At 35.2% G+C, this 25,326-nt stretch overlaps 1 protein-coding gene across 1 annotated transcript in view; it reads left to right on the forward strand.

Annotated features, from left to right (window-relative positions):
* LOC149808283 (26S proteasome regulatory subunit 4) overlaps positions 1-22,610 on the forward strand; it is a 40,301-nt gene extending 17,691 nt beyond the window's left edge. Inside the window, exons 6-12 of the mRNA XM_089975588.1 lie at positions 3,799-3,927; positions 6,121-6,217; positions 9,899-9,987; positions 12,283-12,383; positions 15,404-15,500; positions 18,919-19,128; positions 21,265-22,610. Of these exons, the coding sequence (XP_089831714.1) occupies positions 3,799-3,927; positions 6,121-6,217; positions 9,899-9,987; positions 12,283-12,383; positions 15,404-15,500; positions 18,919-19,128; positions 21,265-21,399 (858 nt within the window). The 3' untranslated portion in view covers positions 21,400-22,610. The remainder of the gene's footprint in view (positions 1-3,798; positions 3,928-6,120; positions 6,218-9,898; positions 9,988-12,282; positions 12,384-15,403; positions 15,501-18,918; positions 19,129-21,264) is intronic.
* Positions 22,611-25,326: the final 2,716 nt, after the last annotated feature.

The raw sequence follows: 25,326 nt of genomic DNA on the forward strand, positions 1-25,326 counted from the left end.
ATTGATTTCATTGTGGCAGTAGTCTGCAAAATTTTTCAGATGTTTTCATTTGGTGTTGCAGAGGTTTAAAAAAAACTTGTGTCAGCTGGAATTTTTTTCTAAACAGAAATTTATTAGTTCATTGTGCTTGGAGTTTACGATGGATGCATTAATTGTGGACAACAATTCATTGAATGTGTTTGCTATTTCAACATACTCATTATTAATATGGCCTTACTGGCTAATCTGTTGGATTTGGCTGGCCTTGTGAAATGTTTACCTGCACCTAGTTTGTTAAAAACTTTCAGCATAGAATTTCATATTGCAATTATTTTCAAAAGCTGACCAATAATAATTATTCTTTTCCCAGTTGATCATTTTGTTTACTTTATTTCTTCGTGGGTTTTTTAATGTGTTTGTTGAGTAACAGATTTGAGATAAATATGGGTTTTTATGGCATCTAGAATGTCAGGTCTTAACCATTCAGTTTGGAAGTCTAGTTGTACTGTGTGTTTTCAAAGGTACATGTTTATCTACTACTTGCATAAAAAGTTGGGTCCCTATATCAAGAGCATCATCGACAATATCAGAGATGATTTCAACAGTCAACAGTTAGAAGGAAGAAATTGTCTTTACTTGAATTCCTGGAAATTCATTTCATCAGTCTCTTCAAGGAACTTTTTCTTTTTGAGATATCTCGAAGTAGCAAATATGAAGATGGTAGGCATGTACTAGCAGGTTAATACAAACTTTGGATTATGAGGTCTTAAGCAGACAACTTGACTATTGATTTGCGTGCAGTGGGAGAAAGTGCTTTACAGTCACATGCAGCTGGAAACAAAAAAGCATCCTAGCTCTCGTAAATTATGCAATTGTGGCTAATACAGCAAAACAAGAAGAAGCCTTAAGCATGAAAATGTTTTTGATGAAAGAAGTATGTCTGCAAACAAGGAGCTTTAAAATAGAAACTTATGTAGCCTTAATTATGAAATTTGTTCGATCCGGATCTTTGGGGGTGGGGGGGGGGTTGAGTGGAAATAGGAAGACAATAATTGCATTGAGCAAGATAAATCTAAAAATATAGAGTACAGCTAAGCTGAGAGAAATATTAATATATCTAGTATGAAATAGTTTAAAATATCGATGTGCAGTTTTTAAATAAGTGATAATATAAAAACAATATTTTTGTTACATTTTTTTTGTTTTATGTGGGTGGGTTGGGGTATAAATAACAAGGCCTCAGCACAGGAGCCCACATTAATTTAGATTTTTTTCCCCATGAATTTAATATTCATAGGTGGGTTTCAGATCTCATTGTCACAGTAGGAATTATTGAGTGGGGGGGTCCTGTAAAGTCTTCCCATGACAGGCTACCGTTGAAAGGGTTTTTTCTATCAATAAAGAGTGTGCAGATGTAAACATGAAAGAAAGGACTGGTTGCGTGGAGAGTGAGTATTGAATGCTTATAAATGCAGGCAGTGCTTACAATAGGTACAGCATGTGCTTGGATGAACAGAGGAAAAACCTTGAGCAAGAGAGAAAGAGGACAAAAAGAAAGCACTGGATGAGGAAACAGCCGAGTTAGAGAAGAAAGGCAGGCACTGAAAAAGACATTGAGACAATAGCTGTTACTGATAACTTTGCATTGAAAGCAGAGACCCATAGGAACTTTTAAATTATCATGACATCAAATAGTTTGAGGAAAAGTGTTAAGGACAAAATCATTGAACTTGGAGCAATTGAAACACAGTTTGATGACAAGCTACAAGAACTGAAAAATTCATTCTAAAATATTTTGGACTTTGTAAATAGTGTAGTGTAGACAGAGTAAAATGAACATTGTTCAGTGACTGTACATTATTCTAATGCCCAGATGTAGGATGTTTAGTATTAATGGGAATGACATCAATGATAATACTCTTGACTTCATCTTTTATTTTATTTTTTAAATTGCAAGAAATGTTCCTTGTATGAAGTAATAATACATAGTAACTTGTGTTTACATACAGTTTAATTTATGAATCCTTTAAAATTAATGTAACTCTGCACCGTGAAAAACATGATTTTGAAACTGGAAAAAACCTGGACATTTTTTAAAAGAAATATGCTACTTAGCCTGTTGGTTCAAGTAAACATTGCTAGTTTCAGGTTGCATAATTAACACTAGCATCACTGATTATTTTGTGTTAGAGCATCTGCCTCTTGGGAATTTACTAGGTATACATCAGATCTGGGGTGCATCATGATGTGTATATGACCTGAGCAGTCATGTTATTGTGAGTGTTGGCATTGACCTGGGTTTTCACTAAAACACTTCTTGCCATGTGTAATATGTTCTGAATGAAAAATGTGCATATCTCACTGCCAACATGTCTGCAGTTTTCTGGAGTTGGAAAACCACACCTAATTGACCTTGAGATCAAGTAAAAGGTCACTGCATGCTGTTTTATACATCAGGTTATGAACATAGTTACTGTTACATATACAAAAATATTAACACCAAAAATTATATTGATTTCAAGGTCGTAGGTCTTAACTAAGGTTTTTATCAGTACAGTCAATTCCTGCTATAGCATGATGGTCGGCATCCACAGAACCATACCGTGTTATGTTCCATACTGTGCTAATGGCAAAAAAAGTCAGTTAACTGAAGGAAATAATGCATGGTTATCCCCCAGGCTCTACAAAAAGGAGGCTGTAGGGTAATAGGAATCTATGCAAACTAAGTGTTTCATTGGTACAGTTAACATCTTAAATCAATACTTATTAAACGAAAAATAGTGAGAACAGAGATTGCATATTTAATATTTTACTTTATTCAGAGACCATGCTTTGGTACATATACAGGATGTACATGTGTAAGGCAACATGTGTACTCATGAACTGATCTCATTGCATTTGTAAGAGTGAATCCATAATAATTCCATCTTAAATATGTAGAGAAGTATAATATTTAATCATTTTTTCATTATGTTTTGGAATTCAGTGCACACAGACACACACAAAATCACAAATTTTACATCAGGAAACATGAAGCACATATATGTTTACATATGTCTGCATGTGTAAGTGCCCAGGGTCATTAAGTGGTGACTATGAATTTCATACCACTAAGCTTTCTCTGGTATGAATCAAAATACAAAATCTAAATTGAGAGCAAAGCCCCATTTTGAACTAGAAGCTTGATTTGTTAATCTTGTAAACAAATTCGTTCATGTATAGGTTACATTTCACCTTGTTTGTTTCTTCTACAACATGCTACTAGATTTGCTTGGTAAACAAACATTCAGATGCCAGTTTTCTTTTTGAATACATCCAATTATTTTTTTTAATGCTCAGTTATTCATTTAAACTCTTCAGACAGGTAGTAATGGATTTTTCTCAAATCCAGTTTGTAGATATATTTGAACAATGTCTTTAATACTGTAATTTCTTTTAACTTTTTTTTCCACAAAAAAAAAAAAATAATCATGGATTTACCTAAATTTAGCATTTGGTTTATTTTGAGAGTATTTGAGATGAGTTCTATGCATGGTATTGGATTGAAGGTCAACGGACACGATAAAGAATTTTGTGCTTCACTTATCTTGTGAACATGTTAGCTCAAACATATAAGAAAATACTTTGTTACCAAATTTGTTATGTCAGAGTTTCTTAAGAATATTTGCATTGATTGCAGCACTTAACAAGACTAAAAGGATAGAAGAAAGATACCTAACATAGATTCTTAGAAATTCGTTTTTCCCAGGAGAGCATCATTCTGTCTGAGAAACTCCTTTGAATTATTGTAACTCTTGTTTTGTTATTTTTTTCATCTAGGTACATGCTGTGGTTGGTGTACTGTCAGATGACACAGATCCCATGGTAACAGTGATGAAGCTGGAAAAAGCTCCACAAGAAACATATGCTGACATAGGAGGTCTGGACAACCAAATTCAAGAGATTAAGGTACTCTGAAATCTGAATAGTTAATGTCAGATCACTAACAAATTTGATGTTGGATTTGTCTTAGGTTGTATCAGGGATTATTATTTTTTAATCTTTGGGTCAAGCAGTTGTACCTTGGATCATTTATCATGGCATAGTTTGCTTGATCAGTAGATGTAACTGTATGCATACTTTTAGCAGGTGTGGTATGGATGAATTATTGAATTTATACAAAGCATGCTCAATGCATGTATGTTGTTCTACCAGCTTGTAAAGTAATTAAGGCCTAAGTAATATTCAAATAAATGACCTCATCCCAAGGTCACATTGGTCAATTTATCATTGCACAATATTTTTTTTGCACTAGTTTATGAAAGAACACCATTAGAATGAAGATGACTGCAAAAATATAGATGTAGTTATTCATTTTTAAAGAACAATCAAAAGCAGCTCATTTTTTACATAGTTTGCTCAACTCATGATGTACATTGAGATAGACTATAGCTCTCCAACAATCTTTAAACTGTCTTATATTTATTTATATTTTAGGACCCATTTGTCTCAAACTATTGATGGCAGATTACTTATATGTAAATGAAGCACTTGCCCCATCTCTCTGCTCACTGGTTTAAATCTCAGCATTTTTGCAAGTATTTTATACCCAAGAAGCAGTGTCCAGTCCACAACACACAGTGGACACTGTTGCATAGGGACAAGATTTTTGCATCTGAATTGCAGATGAGAACACTCTAGCCTGCTCTGTCTGTTGTAGATGATATAGTTTGTTACAGTTTTTGAGCCCTGTTTAAAGATTGTTTGAGAGCTGTGGTATTGATGATGTTTATGTCTTACTGAAAAGCAAGGCATGATGGTTTTCTTGTACTAATGGCTTTTTCCTTCTCAGTTAGTTGTAATTTGCAGGATTAAAGTTAGCCCATAAGCTAAATTACTGGTCTACATGGCTGAATACAATTTGAACACTGAAGAATACGCCATTTTTAGCTGTATCAATGAGACCAAAAGATCTTATGAGATGGTTTGTCATCAGTCGTTTGTTTGCCCTGCACAAGATTTTCATCCATTATTCAGGATTGTTGAGAAAGTTGGATTATATTTTCTTTTGGCTGATTTTTAATTTGAGATAAAAACAAAAAAGGCTTTGTTAAATCATTCTTGTGAGCAGATTATTAAAAATAGTGCAAAATTGCATCTGCATTTGAATTAAAAGTGACTGAGAGGCCAATCATTATGGATTGTATAGAGTATTACAAATATTTTTGAGAATTTTGCATTCCAGATCATACTGATGAAATTCTGGAAAGTCAAAATTTCATCAGATTCAGCTGTGAATAGGACTTTTCTTTATGGAGACAGGTAGAGACAAAAGTACTTAAAAACCATTGTGATAGACTGGATCATGGAATATAGTTTCTTAGTGTAAAAGAAAACTGTTGATGCATAGAAAAAAACCCAGGTAATTAGTCCATTAATAATGAACAATAGTGGCAGAGATGAGAAAAGAAATTTTCAGATAATTCCATAGGAAAACTAATATTTTGTTTTATCAAAAGATGTCTGAGGTCTTGCTTGGTTTTTATAACTAGGAGTTCTGGACTCCTATTTTGGGAAAACTGAGTCCCACCAGCAAAAGTTGCAGTCCCCTCTCAGAAGCATGTTGGGCATACTTAAGTGGCTAAATGTCCAGTGAGAAGAACCAGTGGTTGTCATTGAGTTTAATTATCCACATTCTTTACACCAGTGACATATAGATTTTGTTTGTCCATCAGAGTGAGGATAAATTTAGAAGCTATCTGATACTTGATGCACCACAAATTATCAGTTGACTTGTCTGTACTTTAGTGGAACATTTTTATCCCAGTCATGGTGAATTATGCCGTTTTTTTAGCTTGTGTCTTTTCCAAGTGCCTGGAAAGTCAGTTTTCACTGGGCCATATTGACATATAATAAATAGTCACTTCTGGACTGTGAGCTAAGAATAACACAGTTAAGAGGGAAAATGCTGATCTAGAAGAAGATGGTACCTGAAATGAAGTTGGTGCATGAATCTTGTGAAAGAAATTGGGGCTTTTGAATTGCACTTTTCTGGGACTAAGCTCATCTATCCAACTTGTACAGCCATGTTTTGTATTATAGATATGTCTTGAAATGGCAATAACCGATCATCACAATCTTTTTTGATCTTATGTATTACAGGAGTCGGTAGAACTGCCCTTGACACATCCAGAGTATTATGAAGAAATGGGAATTAAGCCACCAAAAGGTGTCATTCTGTATGGAGCTCCTGGAACAGGTATTTGCTGTGAACTCTATCTACTATATAAGTATTTGAAAAGTTTTTTATTGTCCACAACTTTTCCTTGAAAAGTAGGGTTGATGGGGAATATTAAATTGTGCCTGTCCATCCTTTTATCTGTTCATCTCACTTTAATTTCTGCAGTAATTTCCTTAATTATTATTGTGTGTCAACTAATTTTGCATGCAGCTAGATTTTGTTTGGACCTTGTTTGATTTCAGTGTCATTATTCTGCATCAATGTTTAGGAGGTTTTTTCTATCTGCCCAGATTGTCACCCATCCAGTTAAGCTCTGCATAATAACTCTGTAATTATTAGGGGATTTCATCCAAATTGGTTTACAGTTTGATATTTGTTGACACCTTTGTCGAGCTTGGTTGTCATCTTACTTAGATTTCAATGAAATTTCAGCTTGATATTGAGGTCTTGGTTAAGTTCAGTTCTAAGTATATAACAAGTTATAGTTCCTGATTGTCAGACCTATTCGCTTTCATTTCTGTGGTATAACTCCCTAATTAAAACCCTGCTTCAAGACATGGAGCCCTCTAGTAATCTGTCCAATTGTCTATTAACACCTGTTGTAACCAGCATAGTTAAGCAACTCAAACAAATAACTGGATGCAATTTGGTAGGTAAGTTATCCATTATATGTAGATTTGCCTTCAAAGATTTCATCTTTTCAGGTCCCCTTTTTGCAGAGATCTCCCCCTTGTACCATCAACATTACATCTTCACTACATGCAAGCATTATAACCTACATAGCTCAGGAACCATTCAGCATATTTTGATGCAGTATGGTCCATTGTTTCATAAACCAAGATGTCTCTTCTAAGGATTTTGTCTCATTAACTCCATTTTGGATAGAATTAGAGCATATCCTTATTATAAAGCATAGCTCAAAAACCATTCAGCATGTTCTGATGCACTTTGGAATGTACATTGTCACATAGCTTTAGATGTGCCTCTATGGGTTTTGTCTCTTCTGCTTTTTTTAAATGACCCTTGAAAATGAAATTCACAGCTTAATTTGGCTTGTTGCTTTTAAGCAGTATAGCTCTTCAACTTTTAATACCTAACTGGATTCTGTTTGGTAGGTGAATTGCCTGTTACAATAAGCTGTACCTTTTAAAGATTTTGTCTTTTAAGTTCAGTTGTCATGCAGTTATTGTCCTTTTTCTATCAACAACATAACTGCATTACAGCACATCATTGCAACCAACGTAGCACAAGAACCATTCCAGGTATTTTGATGAAGTTTGATATAAACATTATCACAAAGCTTACATGTACCCTATATAAATATTGTCACAAAGACTTGCTTGTACCCTATATAAACATTATCACAAAGACTTACATGTACCCTATATAAATATTGTCACAAAGACTTACATGTACACTATATAAACATGATCACAAAGACTTATATGTACCCTATATAAACATGATCACAAAGACTTACATGTACCCTATATAAATATTGTCACAAAGACTAACATATACCCTATATAAACATTATTCCAAAGACTTACATGTACCCAATATAAACATTATCCCAAATACTTACATGTGCCCTTTTGGTGTTTAGCCTTGTTTATAAGAGCTATAGCCCTAATTGCTCCTTAGTCTGACCTTGGATTTTGCAGGATACCTTCACCAACATTTTTTTAGGTATGGAATCAAATTGGTGCATTTTTAGCAAGTTTGATTTCAAGCATTCCACAACATGAATTTACAGGGAGTTACAGCCCCTGAATGCCCATGCTTGTGACATTACTAAGCTTTTCTTGCGTTTCAGAAAAGTTTTGCATGCAGCTGTATATTGAGGAGACCTTGATGAATTGTATATTGAGGAGACCTTGATGAGTTTAACTTGAACTGTTCCACACTTTAATTTAGAAGTGTTATGGCCCCTTATTGCCTGTCCACCCAGTTTGCTCTCTGCAGCAAATTTACTTAAGAGTTTGCATTTCAGCCAGAGTTATCAAGCATAGAGAATGCTGATCACCAAGCAGATTGTAGAAAGCAGGGTACATTGTGATGCACCCATCACTACTAGCTCTATTTGTTTTAGCATTTCAATCAAATTTACTACGCAGTGTGATTTTAATAACACGTTGGCCAAGTTCAGTTTTATGCATTCTGCATCATTTAGCAGAGTTACAGGCCCTGATTGTCAAATCCACCCAGTTTTGCTTCACCAGATTTGTTTTTGGGTTTCAACCAGATTTAGTATGCAACTTTATATTCTTATGACCTAGGCTTAATTGTCAGCATTCTGCATCATTTGGCAGTGTTGTGGCTATTGATTTTCAGACCCACCCATTTTCATTCCAGTAAAGTTAACTCCCTTGATGATTATTGGATTTCGACCAGATTTTATAAGAAGCAGCTGAAATAGATGTTGATGAGACCTTGGCTGAGTTTGATTGTCAGCATTCTACATGATCATTGTTTAACAGATTGGTGACCCCTGATCGACAATACCCAGTGGCTTTAATTTCCTAACTGCAGTCTTTTAATTTTGGATTTAAACCAGCTTTGGTAGATAGCTTAATGTTGATAAGACCATGGCAGATGTTGGTTATTAGCATTCTACATCATTTAGCAGAGAAATAGCACCTGTTAGTTAGACCTGTTGACTTTCATTTTAGGTTTGATTGGATTTTTTAAAATAATTTGGTACCTCAGCGGAGTTCACTTGTCAGCATTCTATATCATTTAGCAGAATTACATCCCCTTATTGTTAGACCCACCCACTTTCATTTCTGCATATCCCTTCTTGGATGTTAAACAAATTTAGTGAACAACTTGATATCACCTTTGTTGTTTAGGATCATGATCAGCATGCATCAGTATCTCTTTTAGCTGAGTTGTGGCCACAGATTTTCAGGCTCAGTGGTTTTCTTTTCAGCGCAACAACTCCCTTGATGTGCAGGCTTATGCTGAAGTCACCTTGGCTAAGTTGGATATCTCAGCAGTTTTGCTGCATAATAATTTAGAAGAGTTGTGGCACTTGGTCATTGGGCTTCCTAACTTTTATTTTTACACAATAATTCTCTTAACTGTTGTCACTAAATTTTAGGCATATTATATATGCAGTTCTATTTTGAAATAACTTAGCAGAATTTAATTATTATTTTTTTGTTTCAATGTTTGGTAGAGTTATGGCTGTTGAGTGTTGGGTGTATTCAGTTTGATTTTGATGAAATTTCACCTGGGTTCTTTTCATTGTGTTCTGCATCATCAGTAGAGTCTCATTTTCAAATGTACCTTAACTTGTTTACACTGTCACTATTGTCACCAAGCCTTTTCCTGCACAATACTACATTTCTCTACTTACATTCAACAAAAAGTACAAGGCATCTATTCCTGGAATTGCTTGTTTATGTTTGTTTCTTCTTGGTTGCCAGTATTATTGTTAGAAACTTCTGCTGTAATCCTATAAAAATATAAAGTGTTAATTACAGTAAGGAAAAAAACGCCTTTGATTAAATTCAGGGAGCCTAAAAAAGGAACGGTTTCTTAACTGAATTTCTCCGACTTCATTTAGCTGACCATGTTAATTATAAAGTTTGGCTCAGATCAATATTAATGTCTTATAAGTTAGTAAACAACTTAAGCTCATGTTTATAATACATTGTACATTTTTCGTATATCTGTCACTTGTACCTTTTTCAGGGAAGACACTTTTAGCAAAAGCAGTAGCTAATCAGACATCAGCCACCTTCCTAAGAGTTGTTGGGTCAGAGCTTATTCAGAAATATTTGGTAGGTACAGCATTCTAAAGGTGTGTATATGATTAGGGTTTTTAACGTAGCTTTAAAAAAAAAATCAGTTATATCGCTACAGTGTCTGCAGTATGGCAGTTTATAGTGATGTCCACCACTGGGGCATCATGCTGCAGACATGTAGCATTATGTCCCACCCAGACATGTGATCCTGACACCAGGCCAACCAGTCCTAACACTAACCTCTTAATACAGGGTGCCAAGCGAGGCAGCTGTAAGTACCATTTTTGTAAGTCTTTGGTAGGATTCAGCCAGGGATCGAAAGCACAACCTCCCGCCCACTTCAGAGGCAGATGCTCTAACCACTAGGCCACTGGCACAGTGTCATTCTAAAGGTAAAAGTGAGTCAGTGTGCTCTCCACATTTAAAACTACATCTTTAAGCAACCACTCTGGTGGCCTAGTGGTTAGAGCATCCGCCTCGGATGCGGGAGGTCAAGGGTTTGATCCCGTCCGAGTCATACCAAAGACTTGCAAAAATGCTGACTTGCCATTAAACCCTATACAGACATACATACCAGAGATTGTCTGATCACTGTATTTGCCAGATATGTCCAGAAGTCTAGAAGATCGAAGGTTTTGACCAGCACAGACTTGGAGCAACAGGACGTTGGTCATAGGATATCTTGAATACTATTATATTGAATTTTATTTGTTTATCCATTAATATGCAGAATAGTCATCATAATGAAGTAAAATTCACAGGTCATTAAAAGATTGTTTCTTTGTCAAAGAATCAATAAAGGAGCTGCTATGTTAATTCAGAGGTGACAAGATCTAGTTGACACTTTGTTTGTCAGACAGTCAGTAAAGATATTGCTGACAAAGATTATTTGGTTATTATGTTTTCCCAGTTGTTTAAAAACCCTTTAGCCACAAAGCACAATGCAGAAGAGATGAAGAAGTTTTAAACTCTTAATGTTAAAAAAAAAAGATAATTGAACGATTGCTTCGGTCTATACTGTAGACATTAAATTAATTCCTAATGCCACCTGGTTTTACCTAAATTTGAATCAGTGCATCAACACATCATACAATTTAGAACAGGAATGTGGCACTTCCTTCAAGGATCAGGCCGTATAAGCAGTTTTTAAAAGTGACACCAGTTGATATAAATAAGCAGAAAAAAACAATTTACAGGAAATATACAGCCTGAGGGCCATATGTTGCACATGCTTGTAGACTTGTTTGGGGACCCAATCAAATAAAATGTAACCATCCAGATTTACCTGAAATGCCCATCAATTATAGTACAAGTCATATGGGTCATGTAGGCATTCAACACTGACTATTTCAATAATGGGTGTCATTTTTTAGAATTTGATTCTCCATACCTTCAGGTCGTAAATATTCACTTCATTTGAATTTATGTACATCCATATTAGAAGATCATTATTTAGATGTCCCAAGAGGTGCTTATGACAAAATCAGTGTAGACATTTTTGGATGAAATGAACCTAAAGGTGTGATCATTTATAATCTGGATTGACTGTCACAGTGAAAGCTACACATATTGATAAACAAATTCATACTACCCTCAATTGTGACGATTCCACTCAACATGCTCTTATTTTGACCCAAGTTTAGTACATGGCCATAGTGATAGATAATTTTCATCTGGAAGTTTCTTGGTGACAGTTAAGGTGCAGAGCATTCAATAATCTGGATTGAATAGACTTTGGTTACGGAAAATTTGTGTTAAATTTTAAAAGAACAATTTATACTTAATTTAAAATGAGTAAATGAGCATTTATGACCAATGTGACTTGTACTATAGGTGTTGACATATTTTTAAGTTAGCTTGCCAGCATGTTGTCAAGTGATCATTTTTCAAAACAGTATGGTGGAATAAAATACAGTTGTTGGGTGAATATTTATTGTATTGTTTTCAGAAAGATACCTTGGTTTTTATAAATATAAATAATTTGTTTGAGAGGAAACCAATAATTCATAGAGGGATAATACTAAACCTAAGCAGCAGCAAATCCTTATTCAAAAGTGATCAGTTTTCCTGTGTATTTAATAATTTGGTATATCAGCATTTTCTTTATTTAATGTAGAACTTCTGAGCTCAGAAAGGTTCTTCTACACAACTTGCTTGGCATGTTGCCTGGTTTGGGTAAAATATCTTTCTTTTATATATTTTGGGAATAACAATGCTTACAGACAGATCAATAGATATCTCCCAACTCTCTATTACATGGGGTACTGGTACTCTTTATGGTTTCTATGCTTTTGTTAAATGTGTTAAAAATCTTTAATTTAATTCTAACAGGGAGATGGTCCCAAACTTGTAAGAGAATTGTTCCGTGTGGCTGAGGAACATGCACCATCTATTGTATTCATAGATGAAATAGATGCTATAGGAACCAAAAGGTATGTTTCTCTATGATAGATAATTTAGAGTTTACATATATAAAAGCACAAGGCATTTTATTGCATTTCATCTTAAGAAGAACCTTAATGACAAGCTTTTTTAGATCTGATGGTCATAGACCAGAAGGGCTTTTCAGATGTCCATCTATCATTCTTCATCCATCATTCCTTTAGTTTGTTATCACTGCTTCTCTTAAACTACTTGGAGGACCACCGTGAAATGTTACAAATTCATTCCATAGTATTGTTGATCCTAGATGAAAATGGCCATATTGGCCAGCTTGAAAATCTTTTTGCTGCTCCTCCTCAATGAATGGTCATATCAGCATGGAGTTTCACATGAGGTCTGGTTAGTCCTAGACAAAAAAATGTGGCCATTTAAAAGATCTTATTGTCCTAACTCTTTCTGAATAGAATGTATTTTTGACCAAAAGACTTCTTACACTGTCTAGTTGGTCCTTAATGAATATGGTGACACTCTGATATCTAGTTTGGCGTGTCACAATGGCCATCTTGAAAATCTTGTTGTTGCACCCATCTTGAATGGATTGTCATATCTCCATGGGGTTTTCACTAAAATACTTCTGTGGGCAGGTTGGTCCTAAACAAAAATGGAGCCAATCTGATGTCCACTTTGGCCACCACAGCAGCCATCATGAAAATCTTGTTATTGGATTGTCATATCTCCATGGGGCTTTCACTAAAATACTTCTGTGGGCAGATTGGTCCTAAACAAAAATGGGGCCAATCTGATGTCCACTTTGGCCACCACAGCTGCCATCATGAAAATCTTGTTATTGCTGTTCCTTCTTTATGGATGATCTGGTGTCTCATTGGTCCTAAATGATAATGGTGCTGATCTGATGTCAAAATATGGCTGCCATAGTGGGCATCTTGGAAATATTGTTGTCTCCACCTGAACAAGAAGTCATATTGCCATGGGGTTATCACCAGAATTCTTATGATGTCTAGTTAGTCCTAAAATGAAAGCTGCTGATTTGATTGCCAATATGGCGACCACAGTGGCCAACTTGAAACTCATCTTCAAAAAAAGATATTCCTTCAGACTAGATAGTCATATCAGCATCGGGTGTTCACTAAAAGACGTCTTATGATATTGAGTTGGTCCTAAATGAAAATTTTGATGATCTGATATTTGATATGGCTGCCACAATGGCCATCTTTAAATTGTGTTATTACTACTACTACTACTGCTGAATGAAAAGTATTATTGCCATGGTTTTCTTTTTTACCACATGACTTCTTATGATGTCTAGTTGGTCCTAAATGAAAATGATACTGATTTCAGTCTTGAAAATCTTATTATTGCTAATCCTCCTGAATGAAAGAAACATTGCCATTCATTTTTCATCATAAGACCTTTTATGATATCTAGTTGGTACAAAATGAAAATGGTGTCAGTTTGATGTTCAGTGCCCATCTTGAAAATATTGTTATGTCTACTCTTCCAACTTACGATGTCTAGTTGATCCTAATGGGCCATTCAGACATTCAGTATACCTGCCAGTGACCATCGTGAAAATATTGTTTTGTCTACTCATCCAACTTCTTATGATGTCTAGTTGATCCTAATGGGCCATTCAGACATTCAGTATACCTGCCACAGTGACCATCTTGAAAATATTGTTGTGTCTACTCATCCAACTTCTTATGATGTCTAGTTGATCCTAATGGGCCATTCAGACATTCAGTATACCTGCCAGTGACCAACGTGAAAATCATCACATTTTCACCAGAATTAATGGTCACATCGGCGTCTAGTTTTCACTAAAAGACTTCTTACATGGATGATTACAGGAAGAATTACATGGCCATACTATACTAGGTCATTCAGACTTAATTTGTATGCACGACTGATTCTTGTTTATTTCTTCTTCATGTGTTAGGTTATTAGCCCCTTGTATATCTAGTACCGTTTTCCACAGTGCATCTGAAGATTGGTATGTAGATACATCGCAACATAAATAACAAAACCATGATCAAAACTAAGCCACAGTGACATAAATTTCATTCTTGAGTCAGTCACCTAGTTTAAATGTTTGAATGACTTGTATTTTCAGCTGTTCAGTCATTACACATCCATTGTCTTGGACTCGTCACATACACTCATGAAAATAAGTTATTTAGATAGTCATTAAAAGTAACTCATTCCTGTCTTAATTTGGTCAGTACAACTTAATTCTAGCTAGAAATGTTATGATGTCTGTTCGGTCCTAAATGAAAATGGTGCTGATCTGATGCCCAGTATGGTTACGACAGTGGTCATCTTGAAAATCTTGTTAATGTTGCTCCTATATAGATGGTCATGTCTGCGTGGAATTTTCACAAAAAGACCTATGATGTCTAGTTGGCCTTAAAGAAAAAGTTCCAGTTTGATGTCTGATATGGCCACCATGGTAACCATCTTGAAAATTGCATTACTACTCCTCCTGAATGCAAGGTCCAAAAGTTTGTTATTGCTGCTTCTCCTAAACTACTTGGAGATTTGCCATGAAACTTTATATGCATATTCTGACCATGGTCTAGTTGGTCCTAAATGAAAATAGTGCCAACCTCATGTCATTAAAAGATTTCTTATAATGTTTAGTCAGTCATAAATGAAAATGTACCATTCAGATATCCAATATGGCTGACACAGTACCGTCAAATATGCAGCCATCTTAAAAATTCAGTTATTGTTACTCATCCTGAATGGATGGACATAATGTTTTCACTGAAAGACTTCTAATGATATCAAGTTGGCCTTAAATCAAAATGTTGCCAATCCGATTTGTCAGTGTCCTGGCTGTTCTTTGTTCTAAAGGCAGTTTCATTAACCTTAAATTATTTACCTTAAGTTTGTGCCATACGTAACAGGGCATTGATTGTCTTTGGGAACTGTTGAGTTTCTTTTTCCTAGTACAAAGGTAGAATGAAATTTCAGTTTGTTCAGTTTGGACAAACACATAATGTTACATAAGCATGTTTAAGTATCATGTAAAAGAAAATTCTGATTTCAGATACGAGTCAAACTCTGGAGGTGAGAGGGAAATTCAGAGAACCATGTTAGAGCTATTAAACCAGTTGGATGGCTTTGATTCTAGGGGAGATGTCAAGGTGAGATTCCTTATTGTATTATTTATCTAATAGATAACTACTCAATCACTCATTCTTTCTGGCTCATGGTTGTAATTTCATTTTTCAAGAATCCCAGGAATAATTTCATCATTAATTTGTGTTTTGCCAAATACTGCTGCAACTGCTAGTTTTGACCTCCACCATTTCTCAGGAAGCAACGGTCCCTTCAATTCAGGAGGCAGTTTTAAAAAGGGGAGCAGAAACAAATGCTTCCACAACAGCCATTTAATTGCCACTCTATTTGCCTTCAGGCAGTATAAAAGTTAGCAGACTTCTTCATTTTCATCAGCACTGGATTGAACTATTTTCACAAAACAAATAGGCAGTCCCAGTCATTTTGGAGGGACTTCAGAATTTATTTGTCCACCCCCCCCCCCTTTTATCTTCTCATTCAATTCAGATTCTGAGATGTCTTGAGTTACGTGGAAAGAGATTTGGTCAAATCAAGCAGGCAGTGAAGATAGTTTGGAAACCAGACTCTTTCTATTGCCAGAAGCGCACTTTGATGCTTGGATCCGTCTTTGATCGCAGCCATCTGAACAAATACATTGCCATGCTGAAGTTGTAGTTGGAAACAGCATGATCTTTCAGTCTTTCCATCAAATTAGGTGAATTTGCAGCCAGTTTAGATTTTGACTGATGCATATTTCCACATCCCTATTCACCTACCAAGGAAATATATACCATTTTCATGCACTTCCATTCTGTCTGAACATCAGTCCATCATCAGCAGCGACTGTGGCATATCTAGACTACATGCTCCAAAAACACATAGTAAGTTCAGGTCTGGTAGAAGGCAGTAATGATCCCTTTCTCCTTTACATATGTTTGACTTAACAGAGAGGTCAGCTCAGGACAGATTACAAGATTTGCAAACTTTGGTCAGGACTTTTGACTTCAAATCGGTAGATTTTCCTCAACCTGATTTTTAGTATGCAACGGACACAAATTACAGCTGTTGAGCGATTTTACTTTTTCTATATTAAAATATGTACATCATGTCATCACATTAGTCCTTTCACAGTAGCTTGTTGCATTTCACACTGTCCTTAAATGTAGTACAATCATTTTTAGGCATTCTTATTAGATCATTGCCTATATTATATCTGTGGCAGTCCTCATCATTGTTGATGTTGACACTTTGATGATGTGTTGTCATTGGATCCAGGTTTCATCTGAAGTCATTCTGAATTCTCAGAACAGAACAGAAAATGTCCTTTCATTGTAGGGATTGAAATGTGGCAATGTTAGTACAACACTACTGAGTCCACCAAGAAGTTTACATTGTTTCCTGCCTGTGGGTAGATTCAGGTTGCAGGCTGCCTGCCAGAACTGCTCAAGATTGGTGATATCTGGGTCAAATTTATGAAGTTTGTCTTAAAATCGACTTTACAGGAATGGCTGAATGCATATTTTTGTCCCTAGCTTGATTCCAATCAATGAAATTCCTGATTCCGTCCATAATTGAATATCCTATGATATTTCACTTTTTTAGATTTTGGCATTTTACGATTTGGAGATAACGCAGTTAGATTTTTCAGCCAACTTAAAATACCCAAGTCAAACTGACATGTTTTATATTAATAAGCTCTTTGGTAATAATTGATCCATATGTAATCCAATACCATCTTTAATCCTTTCTGAATAACTTCTGATAACACATAGTACAATCCATCTCCACACACTTTAATTTCAAATTTAACATTGGAACCGGGGGCCCTGAGTGGCCGAGTGGTCTAACGCGCTCTCCGTTACGGATCACTGCCATCTCACCTCTGTCTGCATGGGTTAGAGTCTCGGATTCAGCCAATGTGGGTATGTGAGAAAGCTTGCCAGTAGCTTCTTGTGGGTCGGTGGTTCTTTCCGGGGTTTTCCTGGGTTCTTCCTCCACCATTAATACTGGCCGCCATGTATAGCCTATCGTGTGCTGAAAAATGGCGTTAAACCCTACTACAACAACAACATAACATTGGAACCAAACTAACTCAGTTGAAAGAATAAAAGGAATGTTTTTGTGCACTTGTGACAAATGGAATTCACAAACTACACACCTTTTTCTCTCCAGTCCAGGACCAGAAGCCTGCATTTTCATTTGTTTCATAGTCCTAATGATGCACCCTGGCTTTATAGCTTAGAATAGGTTGCCATCAACTGGCAAACAGAGAGTTATCAAAAGCTCCCTCTCTTCAGTAGGTATGTTGAGACAGGCATTGAGGAAAGACCCCATCTTTGCTCTGAAGCATTACTTGAAGATTAATAATCATGGAGTACAAAAAGATATCTTTCTTCTGGTAAAGGTCAGAGAAGAGATTTTCCTCAAGCCCAAGTGCCATGGCAGAAATTTGTGATGTGCCCATTGTTTTCTGAAATCTCAAAAGATCCGAGTCAACTCTTTAAGACTTCACTGGATGAAATCAGAGCAATCTCTGTGAATGTCATGTGCAGTGTAGTGTCTAGATCTGATACATAATAAAAGCTGTTGGCTGGAATGCACTGCCAACCTTGTCTTCGTCTCCAGCGTCTTGCTTAGCAGAAACCAGATTTGAATCAAGTGAGTTCAGTGGTTGCTGCCCAAATGACTACTAGACCCAGTTGACATCAGCACAGCTCTCTCATGGGCTTGAGCTAGTGATTCACTGAATTTGGCTGGAAATGGTGGTGGTAAAAAAGATCTCATTATTTTTCTCTTAGTCATGTATAGTCACCATGGATCACATGACTGTTGGTTGTGATGATCTCAGGTTAGGAGAGCAGGTTATAGGGAATCAAGCCATTCATCCTTCAAAGGGTGCCCGGGTAGAGATAGGATGCTTGGCATTCCTTCTTCCTATTACATATTCTTATAACATTAATGTGATTGGAGACTGTATTCAAAAGAAAAAGCAAATTTTTTTCAGTAAATTGCATTTCCCTGAGAATTATTACCCATTCACATTACTATAGAAACCTTCTCACACCCACCCACAAATGTGAGCTTCATAGTCTGTGTATCTCTTAGCTTAGCACCTGAGCCACCTAGCATTGGTTAGTGGGAGGTAATGGAAAAGACTAAGATATCATCTATTGGGTTGGATCTGTTACGAGCAGAGTTTCTTTTTGCAACATTAATGTGATCAGGTAAGTATTCTCAGAGAAACATAATATTGCTTTCTCAAGAATAATGGAGATGTTTTAAATACTTTGCAATTAAGAAAGATACAGGATGAAATAAACAGACTTGTTATGAATTCCTTCAAATTCTTTTAGGCCAGTAAAGTGTCATTCCCTTTGAGGGACTCTTGTTTCATTTTTATTATATATTTTAATATCTAGTCTCTGATACTCACTCTGAGAGATATTGATTGATGCATTTGAAAATAAGTTTTTTTACCTTGTATTTTAAATTTTTTTAATTTAGGTTGTTATGGCCACAAACAGAATAGAAACTCTGGACCCAGCTTTGATTAGGCCAGGAAGAATTGACAGAAAAATAGAATTCCCTCTTCCAGATGAAAAGACTAAGAGAAGAATATTCACAATTCACACGAGTAGGATGACTCTTTCAGATGATGTCAATATTGATGACTATGTGATGGCAAAAGATGATCTCTCTGGAGCTGATATTAAGGTATACTGTGTCCTTTTGAACTTTCTCTCCTTGCCATGTAATCAAATGTGTTTTACAAACCCTAATTAAGACTTCACCTTTTTGGTAGTCATTAACCATGGCTGTTTAAGAAAGGTGTTAGGTTGCAAGCATTTACACTGTATACCAAGACAAATTTTGTGCAATTCTATTTCACATGTTTCAGATGAATATGTAATATAAACTTTAATCTTAGTAAAGATTTATCATAGGTACTTGAAAGACAGTTTATTGAAAATAGGTCTAAGACTGTCCAAGTTGAATTTCTAAAACAAAATATGAATATTGAATGGAGGGCATCATAGTATGCAGTACCATCTTTTAAAAGTGAGATTTGTTGATGAAAAAAATAATAAAGCAGCTACTTTCTAATGACCATTTTGTCATTCTGCCAGAGATGGCTTTTAATGCAAGTTTGTAAAGCTTATCTGAACACAATTTGGCATGGATTTTTATTTTTTTATTTATGAAGAAATACCTTTAAATGTTTTTAAGACATGAAAGTGATTTTTCAGATAATTTATGTCTATCATAATTTCTCCATAAAAATCAGCTCTTTAAAATGTTAAGAGTTTGACCCTTTGAAGCAGTGATGTCATCAAGTTTTACTCAAGCAATTCAATCTTGGAATTTCCAAACAAAATCTACCTTTACATTTGATTTTGTTGGGCAGTTTAATATCATCTGTTGTATCAGGGTTCGTCTGGTCTTTGAAGGTCTTGGAGAGTTTGGGAAAAATGAGGTAGCATTTTCAAGGCCTTGAAAGTTTGGGAAAATCAAGCAGACTACCCTGTGGTCTTTAAAAGTCTTTGAAAATTGAAATAAACACAAACATTTTAATGTCTTTCAATAATTACAAATAAACTTGTCCAAGGTTGTTAGATTCGGATGTAGTCTGACTATACCAACCCGTTTGTTTGTACCTCCAAACCGATTTCAATAATGGAAACCTTTACTGTGATAAAAAGTGCAAGGAACTTAGTCAATTCATTCAATGATTTATAATTTCTAACCTGACTGTTAGTAGAGTGGCCCTAACACCATCATAGTCTGAGCATTTCATGCCTGACGGAACTTTTAAATATAATAGACAGACATGCTCGAGATCCATTTCTTGTTCCTGGACAAGTCTGTTTTCAGCAAAGGGGTGTGTGCACAACTACAGATGTACATACCTATGTCATCTCTTCTGATATTTACAATGTCGAATCAAGCAAAGGAAAAGAATAACAACAAATTTGCCTTTCACGTGGATTTAACAAGCGGTTTAATTTCTGTGTTCAAGTATGCAAAGGGATATGTATAAATTCCAAACTCTCAGTGTTATGGTAATTTACAGAATTATCTGGCAGTTACCGAAGAGGATGAACTATGTTATTATGTTGTCTGATGGAAATAAAGTAACCCATATTGTATGCGGTATTGTACCATGTTAGTATGGAAAGTCCGTTAATCATTAAAGGTGCAGGGGCTGCCAGTATTAGTGCCATTCTAGTCACATTCAGGTTAGAAATTATAAACCAATGATTCAGTTGACTTTGTTCTGTGCATTCAAATGCTCTTAGGAGAAGAGCAGAGGAAAAGTTGTCAGCGGTGGCTTATCTTTCCATAATGAATGAAGAGAAAAAACAGCAACTATAATAATGCATTTAAAGCAGTGCTGATGTCTGTTAAGAGAACAATTTATTTTGTATTAAATCTGATGCTGAAGTTACATATTTCTAAAATAACAATGAATCATAAACCTATCTTCCAGATCATTATAAAGCAATTTTAAGAAATTAATTATAGTTTGAATTTCATCATTAAACAGTATTGTTGTGTTTTGAATTCATTGTTTTCTCATATAACCTATATACAAAATGTTAGCGAAAACAGGTCTTGAAAATCTCTGTTTGTGGTCTTTGAAAGTTTGGGAAAAGTCTTTGAATTTATCATTCAGAGTTCAGTATGAACCCAGTGAATATTTACCTAAAGGCACAACATTTTAGTTTTAAGAAACTGCTTTTTTTATAGTAAATATTTTAATGTATTATTCATGCATACCCCTTTTATAGTATAAAGTGCATGCTGTTGCTATTTGATTGAATAATAATCAGTTCCATTTCGCTTCTGCAGGCCATATGCACAGAGGCAGGTCTTCTGGCTCTAAGAGAGAGAAGGATGAAAGTGACGAACGAAGACTTCAGGAAGGCAAAAGAAAATGTGCTTTATAGGAAGAATGAGGGATCACCTGAGGGGTTGTATCTTTAGGAGGACAACAAACATTGTTAACCATTCAGTTTTGTTTATTAATGGTTAGAAAAAATATTTTTACAGCAAGAAATTCATGTTTTAGAGAGTAAAAAAAAACTTTTCTTACAGTGGCATGTTTGTAAATTAAAAATGCCTCTTATTAGGATTCTATCATAGAAGGAGCAACATAAGAAAGGAAACAAATTTGAACTTTATTCTACCCATACATGAAATTAAAAGAGAGGAGGTTTACAGTATAGTATTTCTTATAGAAAATGTTACCTGTGTAATAAAAAAGTAAAAATGTCTCATACAGCAAGTATAGAAAGTGAAATTTTGTAGATGAAAAGAATCTGCCTTTGTAAAAGTTCCTTTTACAAATATACATAATTGAATAACATATTGTACTTTATAGAAACTTGAATAATGGTAAGATGAAAATACAACCTTCATAAGTTTCTTCTCCATTTAAAAATTCTGCAACATTTTTTATCATATTCAAAACAAGTAATAAATGTTTTATGTCAGTTGCCAGTTTACTCTTTACTGATTCTTAATAGGTACAATAATTTTCTTTTGTGAATATTTATATTATAAAACACAAGTTATATTTGAAAAGTATTTATTGAAGCATCTTGTTTCAAAAAGACATGGTTGAAAAGGGCTAAATTCGGCCCCCAATTTGGCAGTAAATTAAAGTGTTTGTAAAAGTATTTGTTAATGTATGTATCATAATTAGTATGTCCACTGCCACATATAAACATTACAATGAAACCCTGTGTAATTAACATTAAATTTGGTTCCTGAATGTGAGTGTATTCATCCAAAATATCAAATTGTGTCGGATTTCTACATCTTCAAAGTCCTCAAAAACTACCATCATGGTGAGATTATGTTTGATATTTTGGTAGCAGACACTTTTGTAAACATCTAACAGTTTTGAATTTCATGCTTGCTTTCATTTACATTTATAGATAACAAATAGAAGAATGAAGACAAACTGTTCTTCGCTCACATGTTATAGTGTTGGTACTTCACCGTATGGTCCTACTTTATCACAAAAATTCCATTGTCTTTTTCTGTAACATGGTCTGCACATTTATTACAGGTTTAGTGACAGTCATCGAGAAATTTCAAGGCATTGAAAGTCATTAATTTTTCACCTAGGTTATTGAAGTTATTGAATTATTGGGACTTTCCTTAAAAATAAAATGTGATGGAAAATTTTACTTTCAAGTCATTTGTTTTAATTTGTTTGAGAATTGGATGTATGGCTTGATTTCCCATTGCATGCTAGCCACTCCTCCATTATCAGAATCACAGGAAGTAATCAGATATCATGCATAGTGCCCCTTTCATATGCCATCATGAACGCATGCACGCTCTTTCACTTCATTAAGTTTTATATTTTCTGTCAATCGAGGACAGTTTATTTGTGACAGGCTTTTGAGAGAGTGATCATCGCAAAATGCCTGGAAAATGCACATTCAGCAATAGTTGTCTACAAGATAAAGACTTTAAGTGACCAAGGAAAGATGCAACCTCACAGCACTGAATGATTTGCTTAGTGTGCAAGAAAAACAAATATTGCATGAATGGGCATTGCTGCTTTAAAAGTAGGCATGCAGAAGGAAAGAAATAATTGGAACTAATGAAAATACATGAGCTGACTGTTTGGATGTCAGCACTCATAGGTCAGTGCAACAAACATCTAATTCTTAGTCATCATGTCATCACTATTATCTGCATCAGAAAACATGTGCAAACTTTAGTAGGTTCTGCAAGTTCAACAACTGAATATATGGGTGCTATTTCAGTGACATGTTTTATGCAAAGGAGTATTGTGCTGAAGGCTGAAATATTGTTAGCCTCGGTAAGATTAATAGCTGAATAATCTCTTTTATTTACATTTTTATTTCAAATAATTAAATAGCATAAGTTTGTGATTTCTCTGAGATGCATCTCATTCCCCGCCTCAGTACTTCCCCAATGGCCAATCTAGAACAGCTAAAGGCTGGTAAACACGTATGAAACCTGTATGTCTAGTTAATCCTTACTACTGTAATTATCTTGTAAAGGACTGCACCTCTCAAGGCAGCTGTGATGTGTCTTCAAAGAAACCAAAGTTCTCCTCATAGTCAAGTGCATATATATGATTGTTCATCAGATAGACGATGCTCTATCTTGTTGTAATGGTGTTTAAATTAAATTAAATTAGTGCTGATATAAATATAGATCATTAAAGTAATCAAAGCTTTCTCCGAGTTTGATTTTTGGACAATATTGTCAAATCATCAAAATTCCAACTGAGACAAGCTGGAGGAGTGGAAAATGTTCCAATCACCAAGGAGCTGTCTTTGTCAGCAGGAGGGGCCCAGCAGAAATATCATCAATATCTAGTTGAAAATAAAAAAGAATCCGAAGCAGCCAAAAGAGGATTGAAGAGAAAAACAGTTATAGAGGAAATTGAGTTAAAGTGTAAGAAATGCAAACTGGAGGAAGATGTTGGCAGCCTTTTCCAGACAGCAGACAAACTGGCATATGCAACAGTAGAGAAAGTGACACGGGGGCTAATATCTCAATCTAATGGACTCCAAAGAAAAGTGAATGAAAAAGAAGAGCAAGTAAAAGCACTGGAGTTGCAGCTGGAGGAGAACGTACAGAAGCTAAAGAGCAGTGGTTAATATAGCATCCGGTTACAATGACTTTATTATAAATATCGTTTCTGTTTCATATTTCATTACATTTATTTATCTTGGTATTGTTTTTGTATTTTTTATTTGTATTTAAATTAGTACCTGAGGTAGAGCACATGATACCATGAGTAGTCATTGAAAACTGAGAACTGGTCATTGAAAAGTTTTGTAAGGAAGTGTGTTAATTTTGTTTTCTTTTGTTCTGACCACAGTCTGGGGTATTATTTAGTGCAAGTTATAATTGGAAATGCATATCTAAGTCAATAAGAGCTGCATGAAGGAAAGTGTTCTGCAATAACAGCAGAAATACAAGGAAGCCATTTATGTATTTAAAGTATAATCTATTGACTTCTGCAGATATATTTTAACTTTAAGCCCACTGTATAGTATGACGCAGGCAAATAAAATTGCCTGCATGATTCTGCAAGTAAACTGTTTACAGCTCTTCAAGGTTGATGGTGACTGCAATTATTTGCAAGCTTGTTGACAAGAGAAAAGAAGAGGTGGTTGAAAACTTGAAGAAACCTTCCATTTTAATTGCAGCTCATGGCAGTCGTGATTTCTGTCCTTGATCAAATGCATACATCAGTTCCTTAAACACTGAAACCTACTGAAGGACTTTTTCTATTTGAGAAGCATATGAATCTCAGTGTAAAGGAAAGAAAACAGCAAAACCAAATAATGTTCCCATAAACCACAGGAATTTAAAGATTTGTTTTGAAGTCTGACTTATATTGGGGAGAAAGTTTTTAGGGATGATTAGAAGGAAAAAGCACAAGGAAAGAAAGAAAGAAGGAAAGTAATTGGAATTGGTGATTAGCATGAGTAAAAATGAACAAACTTTTGTGTTAGAACTGTGGGTCAAATTAAAAATGTTAGGGTCTCAGACAGACAAATGAGGGTTTAGGGAAACACTGACTTCTCTTGAATGGATGTTCATATCATCATGGGGTTGTCGCCAACAGACTTTTTACGATGCCTAGTTGATCCTGAGCAAAATGATGCGAATACGACATTCATATGTCACCGCTGCAGCAGCCATCTTTCTTTTTGTAATTCCTTTTGAGCTAGAAGTTATGTTAACATTCGGTTTTCACCAGAATTCATATGATATAGTTGGTTGTAAATGAAAATGGTGCCTCTTGGACAACCGATATGAGAAGTCACACTGGCCATCTTGAAAATCTTTTTATTGCTATTTCTCATTAATGGATTGTCATATTGACACTAGTTTTAACCAGAATTCTTG

This window comes from Sinohyriopsis cumingii, chromosome 1 (assembly GCF_028554795.1).
Source record: "Sinohyriopsis cumingii isolate HCF-2022 chromosome 1, ASM2855479v2, whole genome shotgun sequence".
Taxonomy (NCBI): Eukaryota; Metazoa; Mollusca; class Bivalvia; order Unionida; family Unionidae; genus Sinohyriopsis; species Sinohyriopsis cumingii.